The following is a 17,279-nucleotide window of genomic DNA, read 5'->3' on the forward strand; positions in this document are numbered from 1 at the left end:
TTTTAGTTCCAGTATTGTGGTCTCACAGCCCTCCCTACACTGTGCAGGGTGCTTAGCCAGGCACTGGGCAGGCTGCACCGGCTCAGTCGGAGGGTGCACAGTGGGTGAAGAGAGCATCCACAAAGCACCTCTTGCCTGTGCTCCTCCGGACACCGCATCCTGCCGGGGAGTCCCAGCGCAGGCAATCCCTGCCGGTACCAAACCGCGATGCCCTGCCCGTGTGGGTACCACTGCCATGCAGCCCTGCCCACGGGATGCTCCGGGAGAGGGTTTCCCGTCCCGTCCCATCCCCGCCACCCCGCATCGCCTCTACCCTTGATAAAGATTCAAGTTGGACCAAGTCCTGTTGATTTAATCATTTTTTAATAAAGCCATCGTTACTGAGTACACCAAGATTGCCAGTTAAGCTCTCTATATGTCGCTGGAGGTAACAGCGCTGTGATCGACAGCGGAACGGAAAAAAAAAAAAAAAAAAAAAAAAAAAGAAACCAAACCAAAAAACAAACCCCAACTGAAACGAGGTAGGTTAAAACCAGCAACACAGACCTTGTTATGCGACACCCCAACACCACAGGCGGCCATGCTTGCAGCTACTGAGAAAGAAAACCCCAGATACGCACCGAAAACGGAAATCAACTGAGCAGAGTTTATAAGGACACGATTCAACCTGAACTAAACACACACACACGGTTCGGCACAGATGTTGTCTTCCACTGTATGTCGGGTAATTCCTAGGGAGCGGAGGGGGCGGAAAACAAGTAGAGATTCAGACCCTCGGCTGAAGAAACCACACATATATATATTGTTTTAAGCTCTTTACAAGCCCAATCCAGCAACGCGGGGGACGGGCAGCTCGTTTCATGGTCCCTGCCCCCACGCCGGCTGCCTCCACACGCCAGCGCCCGGCTCCGGGCTTGGGGGGGGACCGAGCACCCACAGCTGGCGCCGGCTTCAGCATCGGGGTCCGGCGCCCGCGGCATCCCGGGAGCCATCTGCGGCCGCAAATCCCGCCTCATGGGCGAGCGCGGGGCTCCTCCGACCGCTCCGCCGTCCTCTCCTCCTCCGATCCCCCCGTCCCGGCGCCCGCGGCCAAGCCCCGGGGCAGGCGGGCACCTCCGGAGCAACAACAAATGGCACCTCTGTCCCTATCAAGACACACCATTATGTGAAGATCCATATAGAAATATGGATTGACAGACTTGACAAAAATGGTAGCTGATTTTTATTAGTCTAAGGCTAGTAGTTTAGCCATTTAAAATCCATTTCCCAAAAGAGGGGAAAAAAACCTATTATTTTTTCTCTTCTTTAAAAATCCATTAAGCCGTTGCTGCCAAAAGCAACATGTAAATGTTGGTGAAGGCAAAAGATTTCTAAAATTACCCAGCTATATGGTTATGGCCTTCATCACAAAGATAAAAGGTACATTTATTGTGCTGTCTCTCACCAGATTTAATTGGTAACTTTACAACATACTATATATTTGATGCTAGCAGGCAGACAGAATTAAAAACAGACTTCTTGACACTGTTTTTTTCCCCGTTCTTACAAAGTAGGGGACAAAGAAAAAGTAAAATTGAAAAAAAAAAAAAAAAAAAAAAAAAAAAGGAAAAAGGAAAACTCATAACCCACTATAACACAGCGTAATCAGGAGACCTCGGGGGGTCCAAGCGCGAAAGTCCATCCCTGCCCGCAGCCCCCGCCCTGGGGCTGTCGGTGCCGGGGGAGCATGGGGAGCGGTGATCCTCGGCGCGCTCCGCATCTGCCTCTACAGTGTTAGTCCACATGTTTAAATGTCCTTTAAATTAGAAATAATGCCATGGCGGTGAGTGCCAAGTGCTCCTCTGTTACCAGTTCATCATGGAGTTTCTGTTGAGGGTCATGAAAAACACTTGGCTGCTTCCTCCAGATCTCACCGATGCAAAAAATACCTGTTCAAAAGAAAAAAACCCACTTATTAATAACTTGTACAAGAAAAAGTTTGTTAATTGTCTCAGTGAGCGAGGCAAGCAGGAGCTGCCCCACACCCCATGGTTCCCAACCCTCCCTCCCGGCTCCTTTTCTCCAGCTGACCGCAGGAATTTTACACAGACCTGCTGCCCAGTTCCCAGTTTTCTGTGGAGCTAAGGGTCCGGAGCAAACCCATGCCAGACTTGCATCAAATCGAACCGCTTATTGGTAAACACAGTAGTAACACCTCCCTCTCCATCATTATCAAAGAGAGGGAGGTTTGGGACACCTTGAAAGTAGCAAGTTTATCACATTATAGTGCCACAGCGCCATTTATTACGCAGTATTAATGCGACTGCTGGCAGTGGTTTGCACCTTGCTAAATGTTAACCATTCGGGTCAACGTCTGCCTCGCTTTGCAATGGTTTTCTTCAGAACAGTTAGTCCTGGCACTTCAGCTGTTCCGCAAATTAAAGCTTGATAAAACTAAACTACTTCTCCTTCAATATGCTCAAAGCACAGAATCGTATCAGGACTCTCTACGAAGAATACAGTTTTTGGTGCTTCTGCCAGGATCCACCAGCATTTGACCCCAATGGAAGTCTTAAAAAAAAAAAAGTAAGTTATAATTTGCAAATATTGAAGGAGACAATCTGAAGCCCCTGTCCTTTTTAAACCAAAAATTATTCAATCTTCACATGACTTTCATCATTAACCATTTATCCAGAAACATCTGGTTTCAGTATTTCAAACCCACCGGTGATCAGTTGGTTTCAGTAGTTCAGAAAGACCGAGGTGGGTTTTTTTACGGTTTTCTTAGAAAAGGGGGAAAAAAATGAGCAAACCAGAAAAACAATTGTTAAAAAAAACCCCAACAGTATAAAACCTGCAGAGTCAAGGACTCAAAAGTTAGGAAAAAAGCAAACTAGGGGTATTTAGGCAAGTAAAATTCACCTTCTTGGGCAGCTTCCCATGGTACACTCAATTGCAAGGGCAGGATACACTGTCCCTGCAGAGCTTCATCCCAACTCCATGCAACAGACAGGGCAACGCTCGACTAACGAGCAGCTCTCCAACAAACTGGTCATGGCCTCAAACCTTATTTATCCCATGTTATTAAACCCTGCTTTGTGGACAGGGCAATCAGTTTCTTCACACATTTTGTGCTCGTGCTCATTACTAAAGAACTCCCCGCTGCGTGGTCCTGATTCGTCTTGGTGAAACTTTGTGGATGAGGAAATAGCCGTAGCAGAAACAGACCTCAGCATTCAACCGTCTCTTCCATGCTGATATTCCTCTTCCTGCAGCCATTTCTGCTTCCCTCATTCCCTGCACCCCTCGCCCAGCAGCAGCACGTGCGGCAGGGGTCATCCACCTGCCAGCCGCATCCCCCGTGCAGTGCTGGTGACCCTCCAGAGCAGTATTTAACAGTACTGCCCACGAAAAAGATAGGGCTCCAAGGCCAAAAAGAGTTCATGATGCTTCAAAATGCATCTAAAACCGCATCAAAATATTTCTGCACCAAAGCTCAAATCAAGGTCACTCCATACATCCTTACCGCTAGCATTTCTCAACTTCTACAGAGTTTACTTCGCAGTCTCAATAGTTAATGTCCAGATGCAAGACTTGGGAGAAAGTCAAGCCAAGTCAGCGCTGACCAAAGCTAGAGGTGGAAGAGATCTTGCAGATCTTCCCACCGCAGGCTGAAGGTCTGCATCCACTGGAGAGAATTAATTGGCAGTGGACTTCTGGGCACTGCTTATTAAACAGAACCTTCAGATTAATTCTTATTAACCTCAAGATAAGCCAGACTTAAAGTCTAAAAGTAGCTTGCAGCTTAAAGCACGGATGCAAGCTTTGAGTGAACTTACCTTATCATTTCTTTCACATAGAAACTTTAACCTTTGAGCTCGCTTGTGCATAAATACTCCATCCAAATGTCCCGTCTCCACTGACCGGATTTCAATAGCTTTCTCTCCCCAGCCCATTATTTGATTGGAATGAATGTAGGCTGTCAAAAGAAGTGTTTGGTAGGTGTTACAATGCGCGTTGAGCTAAATATTATGCAACGGGCAGAAAAGCTCTCATCAGCTGTTACTCAAAGCCTATGTAGATCAATGGCAGAGCTCCGCCTGGCCCGTGCCCCCAGGGTTAGTAGCCTTTATGGAGCACCTTTCATCCAGAAATTGCTGAGTAATTTAAACGGAAAAAGCATCACTTCTTCCGATTTCTGTGGGTGAGGAGCTGGGCAGTGGCGTGCCTCTGGGGGTCGTGGAGCTGCTGAGCAACAGAGCCAGGAGAGCAACCCAAGTGGTGCTCCCAGCTCCGCACCCAGCCCCTCTCCCGCTCAACGCAGTATCCCACCAGGGCAACAGCTTATATTATCCTACACTTGAGATAAACCAGAGATCAAATTTTCAAGAACTCACTCGCTTTTATTATGGAGGACCAAAGTGCAGAAATATAGTCAACCGCAACTCATAGCTGGCTGAGAGGAACCTCCTTTGATAACCAAAAGCCCAAATGACTCCATCTCAGCATTCTCGACTCCTCATCTTTCTTGCCACTTGTATTCTAAGCAGGTGAAGAGGAAGGGTTGACCTACCCACGGAAGTAGGCATTTCTCCCCACTGGAGCACCACATCTTTAGTTATCCGTCCGTAGGTGTTCACATATACGCCTTCATCCTCATAGCACACAAGCATCTCCATCCCGTCTGTTTTAGGCAGGATGACAATGGCGTGAGGAGTAATATTGCCCTGAATCTGCAGTTAAAATAAACCCTAAAAGTCAGAATTACATTGAATGGAGGAAGAGGTAGGGGGAAGGGAGCACAACCTTAGAAAAACAAAACCCCAAACCAACCCGAGAACAAAGCCCTCCCTTCATTCACCAAACAGGCATTGGCTTTCACAGATAAGCTTGAAGGGGAATAAACTGTCATGTTTACCCTACCATCAAAGCTGTCTGATATGTCAAGGATAAACAGGTTGAGCAATTATAGAGAGATCACAACATATACGCCCCCAAGACTGATGGCTGACACTTGGTTGTAACACAAATAAGCAACTGCTCACTTGATGAATCCATCTCCTGATCAAATTAAGGCAAATAAACCCAGAATTTTACAGGTAGCCCTAGGGAGGAAATATTCCCATTTTTTAACAATCAGTCCCTAGCTCCACGGGCAGCTACAGTGACATTCCACCCGTGTCTGCCCTTCCATGGCTAAGACAACAAAACCATCCCAAACTGCTCCAGTGTTTCTCCCTACTCTTCTTGCCACCTCTTGCAGGCGAGGCTCTGCCGCTCGGATCAGATTCAGCAGTTCCTGCATTCATTAGTGACACGGTCTCTTCTAGACCAGCTTCTCATGCTGCTTGGGCCAGCAGCACGGATGGAGCTCAAATAAGCCAACGAGAAAATCCTCATTTACAGTATTTTCTGTAGCACTGGTTCTCTCTTGAAACAGCTGATGGACTTGAGAGAGGTCCTGTGGCGAGTCCCTGCTGTCAGGGGGGTGGGAGGTTTGAGAAGCAGGCTTACTGAGATTCGGGCTACCCTGCAACATTCACCTGGGCAAACTGTGCTGCCTCAGCAGGATCAAGTGTTGGTGAGCACATCTGGGACACCACGCAATGGGACAGTGCACTGGGCATCCACCTCTGGGTGGGTCTATGTTGTTCAACAACCAAGAACCTGGTTTCACAGTATCTAGCCCTGCAGAGAGCTCCATTACTGCTCCACGCAGCGTATGACAGATTCTCTTCTCTGTGGGACATGGCAACCTTAAACCTGACTGCTCGGGCACGAGGACACAAACAGCCCGTGCGAATAACGAACATGAAGTACGTGATACCTCCGAGTCCTCTTTAAGTGAGTATCAATGAGGACGGCACTGGAGAATGTCATACCCATGGCAAGATGTCACCTGACCGGTCACCATTTCTGAGCCACCAAGAACCTGTCCAGACCTCGCTGGTGACCTACGTTAGTCATGCAGCAGCACTCCCCCATGTACTCACGTGAGATGGTATATAGATATCGTAAGAGTTCCCAGAATCTACATCAATCACATGGAAACCAGTGTGTGATCCAAAGATAACCTTCAGTCTCTGACCCTCTTCTACAGTGAGATCCACGAGCAACGGCTTGTGCTGGAGATCTGCAAAAGACTTTTATAATCCCTTCAGTGAGTCTCATGGAAAACCAACAAATCCCCGTAGGAGCAGCCCGATACGGTTTTGAAATCGTGTTTGCTTGACTGTGTTTCTCGCTAAATGCGCGGTTATTTATATTCCTGTCTCTCTGTTCCTATGTCAGATGCCTCAGAGGGTACTACCCGCTCGCTCCAGCCATCCCAGCAGATAAGCGCTCACCCTTGCCACGCACAGCTCTTTCCCCCCCCAGGAGCCTGAGGCCAGCCTGAGGATTTGGTCTCCAAAGGAAGGCAACAGCTGGATCTCCCATGAGCGTGCACACAGCCAGCACACAGGGACCCCCACGCCGGCGCTGCCCCAGGTAGTGAGCGAAGTCCGCAGAGAGCTGCAGCTACCCACCTCCCCTCTGGGCAGGGACCACTGCTCTGGTCTGGGCAGCTGAAACAAAGACCTACTTTTCTCTGTCTGATCTAACCTGCTGGAGGCAGACTGGAACCAGCTCCCTGGCACGGATCGAGCCAGGACAGAGTGTCTCTCCATGGCTTCAGCACCCTGCAGGAGGGTGAAACACCCCCAGGGAGAGAAGAGGGCTCCTGGCTCTCTGTGCAAGGACCGCTCTGACTCTGACAGGGAAAATCAGTGGGTGGGATTTCCCACTTTCCCAGCAGATCCCTGCCTACGAGGCGAGGAAAGGATGCCCAGACCCCCCCCCCAGACTGGAGAAGCAGCACCAGCAGCACTAACCAGCATCCTCACCAGAGCTGGATCCCAGGCCATTTGAGTGCTGCTGAGCTCTCCATGTCACTGAGACCATTTATTCTGGCTTTTGTTCAGGAAAAGCAAATGTGACCTAGTACTGAATAAGCCCATTTGTGCTGGAAGGATGCAAAATGAGATTACTCAGCACGAACGTCTCCAGAAGGCATTGCCCCTTGTGACTTGTCTCTGCACAGAGCTTAGGATGAAAAGTGCTTTAAAGGACTAAGTACAAAATACCCGTTGGCAGGTTACGGAGGAGAAAGTTCTCACTGAAGGAAACTGAGGTAGATACAAAGGGAAAGCAAAAGAGAGAAAGAGTGGGTCATTCTCTCAGACTTTCTGTCTTGAAACAGAATCCACATTGCAGAAGGGGAGAGTAACTTGCAAAGTAAAAATGGAAAATAATGCCAACCTGTTTTCATACTGTACGTGAAAAATTAGTCAGAGCTTTAAAAAAACCAAACAAACACCCAAACCACCATCAAAAACCCCAACTCAATTTTATTCATGGGCATTTGGTCAGCTTTCTGCAAACTTACCAAGTAAAGCCTGCCAGCACAAACTAATATTAATGTCTAAGTGTTAGCCACAAGCAGAACGTACCCCGTCCCTTCAGACGGAACGTATCCCATCTCTCACGCCTGCCAGGCACCCTGAGGAGCTCAACTACGTAAGCAAGCAGCTTTTCAGCTCCACGTAGCACAGAAATCTTGTGTATTTACAATTACTGAGTGTATCTCGGTTAAAAGATAAGCATACCTTAAATGCCATAAACTTGTGATATGGTTTAGGAGCCCAAGCGTAGATCTCTACAGCGTTCTTTAAGGCAATCACCAAGAACTTGATCCTTTCGTATTTCACTAAAATGAAAATAAAACTGTTTTTAAAAAACTTCACTGTCTTTCCAACAAGACTGAACAACTCATCTATGGGAACAGCTTCTCAGGCTGTCTCTCTGGTGGTTCTCGTTTGGTAAAGTGTCCGCCTGACACACAGAGATGAATTCCAAATCTATTTGTGGTTATGGTCTACCCATACTTTTAAAATAAATCGTCAGGTCAGATCTACGACTAGAGAACAAAAATGCACCTCTTCAGGCATTTTTTTTCAGAGAGGCCACTCACCAACTTTGTAGTGGATGCATCCCTCCAGGTCCCCGACCGTGATCCAGCCCTGCTTCTTCTCCACTTCAGGGTCGTTGTGTAAAATCCTGTTTCTCAGCCAGGAGAGATAGTACACGCGCAGCTTGTTCTTCTTTCCTGTGGGCAAAGGAAACCTCCCTGTCAGAGCAGAGCCTGTGCGCACTGGACATCTTTGAGACTTCGGTGCTTATTTTCACCCACAAGATGATAAAATTAAAGTTCATTTCACAATGAAGGTGAAAACAGTAATTCAGCTGTTGTGCTGGGTTTTTTCCCTTGGGGAAAAAGCGTATGGAAAGCAGAGCCCAGACCTCTGTCCCCCAGATTGCAGGTGGGTACTGGAAGAGCCGGGCTCTTTCTTCGCACAGGCTGGAAATGCTCCTCTTCCTATAAATCAGTGTTCGTGGAGGAACAGTTGGGCACAGCGGGGCCACGACCCCAGCTCTCTTGCAACTCAGAGCTTACGCACCCGTGCAATACCTGGTTGCCTTCCTCCCTTCTCCTTCATGCAACATTGATTCCACCCTGGAGCTGAGACACGAGCTCCTCAGCCTGCAACAGACACTGCTATTCGCCACAAAGCCTGGTGCTGGGCTCTGCGAGGCTGAGGGGCTGCCAAAGCTCTGCACTCCTGCCTGCTCTCGGGCGGCTGTGACCTGGCTACAAACCTCCCTGGTGCTGCGAAGCCCCTGCTGCAGGGACAGGGCACAGCTCGCACCCAGCCCGCTGGGAGAGGACCCAAACCATAAACCAGGGGCTCTGTCTGCTCACAGGTTTTCCACAAGTTCCCAGGGCTTCTTCTCAGCACTGTCTTGGGGGCCAGTGCTCTCTGGGGAGCGCTCCCCCCACTCCACCTTCCAGCTGTACTAACCCCCTTACTCCTACAGCTGTACCCCCGAGAGCACAGGGGAGCTGCAGGGCGAGGTAAATGGCGCGGCGGTTTTAAAGGGCTCTGTCTGAATGGAGGGAGCAGGAATCTGCAAGCAAATGCAGAGCGAGCCCAGGGGGGTGTTGAACAACGTGAAAACAGAAGGATGAGAACAAGCAGTTTCCCCAACAAGCATTTCTCTTGCTGTCCTCTGTGAGCTTCGCGGGGCGGGTATCATCAGCAGGAGAAAGCTCTGCCCCAGCTCCGCCATCCGTGTGCTTCACAGGGCTGCTCTGCAGGGAGGACGCTGGGTGCTCTCCTGGGAGACTGACTACAGAATTTTTGCTTTTTTGCCAGAAAACACCCTGATTTGAGAGTTACAGAGCTCCCAGCTGGACCTGGGGACAGTGACAAGCCCGTGGCCCTCATAACGCTTGGGGCCCCCCAAGCACAGCCACAGTTCGAGGTGGAGCCCTGAGGCCAGGTTCACGGCTGCCCCGGCTAGAGCTGAACAGACCCAAAAGCAGAGCTCGCTGCCCCCTCAAGCTGTGCCTACCTGCCCTGCTGGGGTATCTGCCGGGACCCTGCACCTCCCCTTCCCTGCTAAAGGAGCATGGAGTGTTGCAGATGAAGTGGATCCAGCAGGTGATGGGAGCAAACTGCTCTTGGAGGCATTCTTGCAGGTCTAATGCCTTTGATTCTGGAATAAACCACCTCCAGCTCGCCTGGGAGCTTCCCTCTGACACTAGCGTGCAGGTTTTGTCCGAGCTGGAACTGCTCAAGGCACACGGCTGAGAAGGTGACTGATGGGGTGCGAGCATGAGAGGCATACCTGATATTGTCACGAGGACATTAAGGCCCTCGAGTACGTCCATCTGTTGAAATCGCCGTCTGTTGATAAGGTTGTAGACCTTCCCCTGCCCACTTCGATCCAGCAGCATCAGGCCGTTTTCCGTGCCCACCAGCAGATTCACACCTGAAGAGGAGAGCGCAATGGGCACCAGGAGCCACGGCTGTGCCCGCGGACGACACCCGGAGCTGCCTCTGCTGCCACCCAGAGAGCGACTGATCCCAGCGTCGGCTGGATCTTCCCACCAAGGGTCACCCTTACAGCACAGGGACTCGAGGACATTGCCTTTGCCCGGGATGGAGAAGGGGCCAGCCAGCGGCAGGGGCTCGGTTTCACCAGCCCCAGGCTCGGGGAGCTCTGCCGGGAGCATGCCGAGGGCTCACCCCATAAAGCGGCACAGAGTATCTCCGAGTTGAAGCGCTTCTTGTATTTCCGTATCTCCGGGGTGTCACTGTGGGGACGGATGTTGGTGGGGTTAACGTTCACCACCGAGATCTTCCGGGCTTCGTTCAGCTTGGCCTGCTCCTGTCTGAGCAGCTCGCTGGTGAACAGGGCTTGCAAGGAAACACAACAAAACAGGGAGGTGTGATGGATTGACTCTCCTGTCACTTCTTTTTGGGGACAGGATGACCATACTTGCTTTAATTCCTGATGGGGGAAGGCACCACTACGTTACAAGCTACTAGTTGGGAGAGGGATCATCAGGGTTTTCTCGTGGGTTGGAACCAACGCCAAAGCTGCCAGCAGGTGATGCCTCCAGCCCTGCCTACCGCGCTGGGCAGCCTGCCTACATCCAGCCACTTTCAACAACTCTGGAGCAGCTGCCAGCTTTTTGGAGCGATTGCCACCTGGTTCTGCCAGTAACATTTCTCCCAGCTGCACAGGTAGGTGGGTGGGTGGATTGCTGCTGCTCCAGGCTTTCTCCCTGACCTTTCTGGTGGCATTTCACTTGGTGGGGAGAAGAAGCTGGATGGAAACTGGAAAGCACAAGGCTGCTGACACGAGCAATGTGCAGACAAGGGCAAGTGAAACGTGGAAGACATTCAGTGGGGTTATCCAGGCTCCACAACCCGGTTTCCATGAAGCCCTCCCCTCCTAAACCTGCCACATTGTCTCCTACCAGTAGCAGATGACTCTTCGTCCTCATCTTCATCTTCATCAGTAGGTGAGGTCTGATACACTCTGGTGTCCACAAATGGGGTAAAAGAGGCTTTGGTGCTACTTCCCATACCATACTGGAAAATAAACAGCGAAGAGAGCTCAGAGCACAGAAAAAACCAATCATTTTGTGCGTGTGTGTACATGTCAGAGTTTCTAATTGCGCAGGCACAGTGCCTGCCCCTGCGGTGCCCTTTCCGAGCCCTCTGTGAACATTTGCTCCTCCTTCCCCATAACTAATCAGGAAAAACATTACACTGGATTTGTGAGTGTCCACGAGCAACAGAAAGCGAGAGGAGCAGGACTCGGCTCTGCCCTCCTCGCAGGCAGAAGCACAGCCCAGCCATGAGACCGGTTAGCGGAGAAGCCGCAGGGCCAGAGGCAAAAGTCAGTGCAGGTAAAAAACAACTTGTCTGCATCTAACACACCTGCCTTAAAAAGCCCGCTCTGGGGGCCGGGCAGGCGAGGGTTTGCTTTTCCCACTGGCCCACCGTGCAGCCAAGGTTGGCAGGACGCTGGGAGCCCCAGGAAGGCAGCTGACAGGCACCCATGACCCACCAGAGTAATTCAGGGAGCTGGGAAAGGTGGGACCGTTGCTTTCCTTGTGCCAAAGCCAGACGCTAACTAGCACAGTCCAAACAAAGATTTTATTCGAACAAGTCGTGGAAATCTGTTTTAGGACCTGTAAAGCAGGAGAGCTCATGCAGCCGTAATATCACTCTGCTTTTACTGCCTGTTATCTAGGAGTTTGTTGGGCTAAGCCCAAAATATCGGTGCCCCTGGGAAAGTAGGAAAAGTCAGCTCTCTAGGAAAAGGAAAACACCTGTTTTTCATTCTGCTAGGCTGTTATCGCTGATCTTCACACCTACTGCTGAGACAGGACCCAGCAACGCTCGACTACGTCTGGCTGCTCCAGTTTTGGGAGGATCTTTAAGCGGTGGAGGTGGGGAAGGCTCGGGGTGAGCTGTGCAGTGCTTTAGGGAGGGCATTTCAACAGGGGGTGCCTGAAGATGCCTCGGATACTCAGGCTCATCAGAGGGCATCCCTGACATCGCTGCATCCCCTGCACCCCCCGGTCTGGTCTTCAGCACACCTCACGGGGCTAACACGTACGGTTGCTTGCCATTTCAGTGAAGTGTTTTAAATTGTCTGCAGCATCTCAGGTGGGACTGCAGACAGGGCCACTTCTAAGGTGCCAAAACTTAACCTGAAGGTATTCGCAGGGAACATCAGGGCCAACACTTTGCCAAGGGCATTTGGGGAGGAACAAACCGCAACATCGCGTTGCTTTCTTTTTAAAGCCATTGCTTTGTTAAGGCAGAAAATGAGGTTAAGACCTTCTCCCAGGCAAAAGGAAATCCTTGCCTTGAGAGTTGAAGTGATGTGATTTTCCCCACTTGTCAAGAAGCTTATTTTTCCTGCTCCAGTATTCACCCAGGCTGTGCTCTATGTATGAGCTCCGTTAAGAGCTGTAACAGCAGCAAACCCCAAGTCACGCTGCAGCAGCAGCACTGCTTACGTTTTTCTTCCTCAGGACATCTTCCTTCCCTGAAATAAATCTTCCTCAGCTTCCATGTCACCGAGCCACCAGAGCCCAGGCTGCTCCCCATGCACATCACTGCCGCAGCCCCGGTGCTGACAAGTGCCCCGGGAAGGTGTGCCATAGGGAATGCCACCACCCCGGCACATCCATACCCAAACGGGGCTGGGCTCGGACCTGTCCTCCAGCGGGCCACAAAAAGATTTAGGGGCAAAAAAACCCATCGGTTGTGGGAGCACCCTTGTGGCTTGGGACTTTCCAAGCAATCTGGAGCTGGCATCCATGGGTGAGCAGGCATCCATGCCCTGCGCCTGCCAAAACCAGGCTGCACATCCCGCCTCCCTCCTGTCTCTATTCCCCTGACAGCCCACCGGTTTCCATAGAAACGGGATGGATTTCCAAAAAGTACATGGTAACCGAGACCCATGGAAGGAGTTAACAGCCTGCGGCAGGGACGGCTGCAGGAACAGACACCCGTTTACATACACAGTATGGCCGTATTTGTGTGCGCATGTCAGATACACTTGCTACTTTGTGCTTCTTTCATACCCAAGAAACAACACATTTTTTTCCCTGTGCTGGATGTCTTTTCCATAAAACACCAACAATTCAAGAAAGCGAAAAATTTTAGCATTTACACGGATGCTTTCCAGCTGTGAGCCAGGCGCTTTCCGACAAATGAATTACAAAGAGACCCCTCATCCCAATGCACCGAGCAGTTCTTTTCTTTGCTCAGATTTAGCTATTCTCCTAAGAAGCTGGCATTTTAATAACTTCCAAGTCTGTTATTTAAATACTAAGGCCTCATCTTCCCTCAGGTCCTGTTCAACTGCCTATAAACCTCCACGGTGGCTTACAGACAGCATCAAGCTGCAGGGTGAGGTTGTGCTTGCTCTCTTCCTTTTGCTCGCAGCACCATGAGTCACCTGGAAGCCTGCGAACTAAATCCCCAAGTTTCCACTTACACCCACTCCCGGCTCAGCCCTAAAAATGCAGTTTTAGAAATGGAAAAGATCTTCTTGGTTGGTATTCTAAAAATGCATATATTTAAAGCCAACCCTTGCCTGCATTTAAGCAGTCCCAGGATGACCGTGGAAGGTGTCACTTCGAGGATCAACTCGCTCATCGCCGCTTTTAAAGGCAACGAGGAAATGGGTAAAACCTTGAGGTCAAGTCACGCACCATCTGTTCTTACATTTTATCAATGCCCAATTCCAAGCAATTTCTGGTTTTATACTGGTAGTAAAAGTACACCATAAAATGAGTATACCCTTTCTATGAGAGAGAATATGATGACAGAAGTTTTGATGTATAACCAACAAAATGACAAGAAAAAACTAAATTAAATAGTTTGTTTAGCACCAAATGGCTTGACTTCTCGTGGGGAAACAGAGAACCGTGCCTGGTTCCCATAGCTGGTGATGGTAAGCAGGACACAACAATTGTCTTATTTCTAAGACTTTTTACACCTTATACAATGTTAATGTTCTATCATGTCCCTGTAAAACCGCTACCAGGAGGGAATACTTTGCCATGACAGGAAACACACAATTTTAAAGATGTGCAGATTTTTTTCTAGTCTGAAGAACCATCCAGAGTTCTGTTGGCTTTGTTTCTTGCTAACCTTCTGAGTCACATCAAGTATCAGGGATTGCACAGGTGGAAGTTGGGCCCGGCTGAAATCAATGGCATCGCTGGCTCTCATAACTGCCTTGTATTTCCAAGTACGAAAAAAAGATGGGGCTTTCACATCATTTAGCAGCGTTCAAGCCATCGCCACCGAAATTCCAGCTGGTGGGCATGACAGGAGACCTAATATAGACCCATACAACAATAAGCCACCAGATTCCCTTGCATCTCCACTACACTCATCCACGAGGACCAGAAACAGAGACAGAGACAAGAAAGCCAGGGAGGAAAGCAGGAAAACCCCCTTCACGGGGCAGAGATGTTAATACTTGTTTAAAGCGATGCAAAGGAGAAAAGAGGAGCCCCCCACCACCTACTTCAGGCACCGAGTCCATGTCCTGCGCATGCGTGGAGACTCGCCCCAGGGCCTCGGTCGGCGTGCCTGCAGGCGAGTGGCTTTGCTGCACCAGGTCAGGCAGATTGATGTGACCTGCAAAGCCATTGCTGGCTGTGTGGCCAGAACGCTTTTTTTCACCAGAGGTCTGCAGAGACACAAGGCATGAGGAAGAAAGAGAAGGGGGGGGGGGAGGGGGGGGAAGAGAAAAAGAAGAGAAAAAAAATCCAAACAAAACCAAGTCGTTGCTAGTCCCCCAGTTCCCAGAGCAAGCACAGGAGAAGGACCCTCTCTCTTTCCATCCCCATGCAATCGGGCAAGCAGCAAACCATCCCCCCACCCCAGGAGAAATAAAGACAGGATTAATCACAAAGTCAATGCAGAGTAATTAGCCACATTACAGCGAGAGAAGCCTGATCACTGTTGTTTTGAGACAAGGAACGTAGGACAGATTCCGCTCTTGCCACCATGGGTGCAAACCCCATGGCCAGCTCTCTTGCCACATGACTACTGGCCACCAGCGATGGCAGAATCTGACTCCTTGATCAGCGTTAGCCTGAACAGCTTTGCACAGCTACGCCAGTGAGTAGCCTGACTGCAAATGCCAACACAGCCCCATTGCATGTTTCTGTAACCCAAACCAGCAGTGAACAGCGGCAGCATCGGCAGGACATTGGCAGCACAACTGGCATCTCGCTCTGTGCACAAGGTTCCCGGGGCTTCCCGGGGGCTCCCTTCCACCCCATCCCCACCTCGTGCAAGGCAAGTGCTGGGAAGCTTCTCCCTTCCCCACTTACCATTTTGAGATTTTTGCCATTTTGATGAATCTCACCTACCTGGAGCACATCGATGAGGCTGTCACAGAGACTTGCCCATTAGTGGAAAACTCCCTCTGAACAGGCTCACCAAAGTCTCTGACCAGTCCTGACAAGATCTATCTTTTGACTGCTCACTACCATCACCCTCAACCACCTTGCCATCCCGCCAAAGAGCAAAAAGCCCTTTGCCAAAGCCCGCTGACCTCAGTGGGACTGTCCCCTGATGGCCACAGCGGTGGTGGGGAGCAGACAGCGAGCACCCAGCACAAGGCTGCACTGGGGCTTTCTTATCGTGCTCCCTCCTCCCGAAGGCACCTCCCAGCTGCTTGTCTTGCCCGTGGCTTTTGAACCCTTCTGGCTTTCTCATACGGCCTTGCTGGCACAACACGTGTTCTACAGTAGTGCTGCTTAACACCAAGCTGCTTTCAGAAACGGCTGCCTGTTACAGCAGCGACTTGTTTTCCCAGTCAACCACATCAGCCTCCCTGCTACAAGGATGCTCAGAGGGCTGCCCAGGCTGCGGGGGTCCCGGCTGCAATCAGCTCCACGCCAGTGAGGGGTGAGGTGAGCTGTGTGTTGCTGCCCACCTCCAAAACTCGTGGAGAAAGGCAGCAAATGTGCTGCAACTTCTTTTGCTAACTACTCCTTCTCTCTCAAAGTTGCGTTCATTTTTTTCCCCTTCATATGTGAACATTTTACATGAACGGAATTAAGACTTACCATGCTGCTCAAGTCTAGTTTGCATTTGACCTGAACATCCCTCCTTTATGACTGCTCACTCCAAACTCCCCTCCCTCCTCCTCCTCTCCCATCCACTGCCTTTACATGCTGCCAGGAGAGTGACTCCCCTATTTTACTAACTGCCCTGCCAGAGCCCCCTGCACCTAACCAGGAGACCTGCTACCCGCCTGCGCCTCCAGCAGCATCACCAGCCCATTCCAGCAACCGGGAAACCGAGAAACATGGGGCAGATGTTCCACAGCCAACTGAACGTGCCTGCTCTGCCTCACCCAGGACTGCTCCCACCGCAGCCTTACCTCTGCAGCGCTGGAGTGCGGGATGGGGGCTCGCATCCGCGGGGGATGCCCCGTGTCCCCGCAGCCGGCTCGCTGGGTGAGCACAGGACCTGCTAAAAGCCTCCAAATGCTCTACAAACACCTCACGCCTCTGACAGTGACACGGTGGAAAAGGTCGGGAAGAAGAGGGGAAACTTTGGGCCAGGTTCCAAGTGTATTAACTAAATGCCGTAAATTGAAGATAACTTCTGTCGCCTGGAGCTACTGTGGGATTATGGTAGTCATTTGTATCAGCATCCTCCCTGCCGTGCCCTGGCATTACTATTCACTGCTGTTTGTAGTTCTGAGAAACATTTGCACTTGTCACATTTGCTCTGAGTGTAAATTGTATTAACGAGAGCGCTAACGAGCACAATTTACTCAGTCATTTTGTGTTCCGGACACACAGCACTGTTAGTTTTTGTGCTTACATGGGCAAAACCTCCTGAAGATGCTCCATGGAAATATTTGTTTTACAACTTACCTCCCTCACCATTAAAGTCCCTTCCCTTGAAATATTGCTAAACGTATCTGCGTGGGAAGTCTCTAGCCCGTGGGTTGTCACCATTCCCAGGTTGTACGGCTCATTGCTTCCAGGAATTCCTGTTGGTCTGGGGACAGAATGGAGCAACATTAATGATGATTATTTCCTTTGCTAAGCTACATGGAAAAGCCTCTAATACAGTATTATTTCAGTAAGGGTAAGGCTTTGTATCTCACAGGAAAAAAAAATTAGAAAATAAATCCACTTAAATATACGGAGAAATTACGTATGTTGCCAGAAATACAGGACCGGGGTCAGGCTGATCCACTGCAGATACAGCACAGAGACCAACCTGAAAGGCCTTTCACATCCCAAGGTATCCCGAGAGGAGCATTGACAAACAGGGAACGAGGAGCTGCAGTCCCGCTCTACCTTACATCATTTTTTCTGCTTAAGAAAGTTTAATAATTCACTC

At 50.2% G+C, this 17,279-nt stretch overlaps 1 protein-coding gene across 6 annotated transcripts in view; it reads right to left on the reverse strand.

The window, feature by feature from the left end:
* Window positions 1-346: 346 nt before the first annotated feature.
* The window catches only part of TNIK (TRAF2 and NCK interacting kinase), a 163,142-nt gene continuing 146,209 nt past the window's right edge, over window positions 347-17,279 (reverse strand). For 5 of the 6 annotated variants that reach the window (XM_056358792.1, XM_056358795.1, XM_056358794.1 and 2 more), the window contains 11 exons: window positions 16,805-16,931; window positions 14,431-14,595; window positions 10,847-10,961; window positions 10,110-10,280; window positions 9,709-9,852; window positions 7,991-8,125; window positions 7,626-7,726; window positions 5,973-6,122; window positions 4,553-4,712; window positions 3,819-3,958; window positions 347-1,928 (listed from right to left, as the gene is read on the reverse strand). In XM_056358792.1, the coding sequence (XP_056214767.1) occupies window positions 1,845-1,928; window positions 3,819-3,958; window positions 4,553-4,712; window positions 5,973-6,122; window positions 7,626-7,726; window positions 7,991-8,125; window positions 9,709-9,852; window positions 10,110-10,280; window positions 10,847-10,961; window positions 14,431-14,595; window positions 16,805-16,931 (1,492 nt within the window). In that variant the 3' untranslated portion in view covers window positions 347-1,844. The remainder of the gene's footprint in view (window positions 1,929-3,818; window positions 3,959-4,552; window positions 4,713-5,972; window positions 6,123-7,625; window positions 7,727-7,990; window positions 8,126-9,708; window positions 9,853-10,109; window positions 10,281-10,846; window positions 10,962-14,430; window positions 14,596-16,804; window positions 16,932-17,279) is intronic. The other variant, XM_056358796.1, reaches the window with a different exon arrangement.

The sequence above is a fragment of the Falco biarmicus genome, chromosome 13, assembly GCF_023638135.1.
Source record: "Falco biarmicus isolate bFalBia1 chromosome 13, bFalBia1.pri, whole genome shotgun sequence".
In the NCBI taxonomy this organism is placed as follows: domain Eukaryota; kingdom Metazoa; phylum Chordata; class Aves; order Falconiformes; family Falconidae; genus Falco; species Falco biarmicus.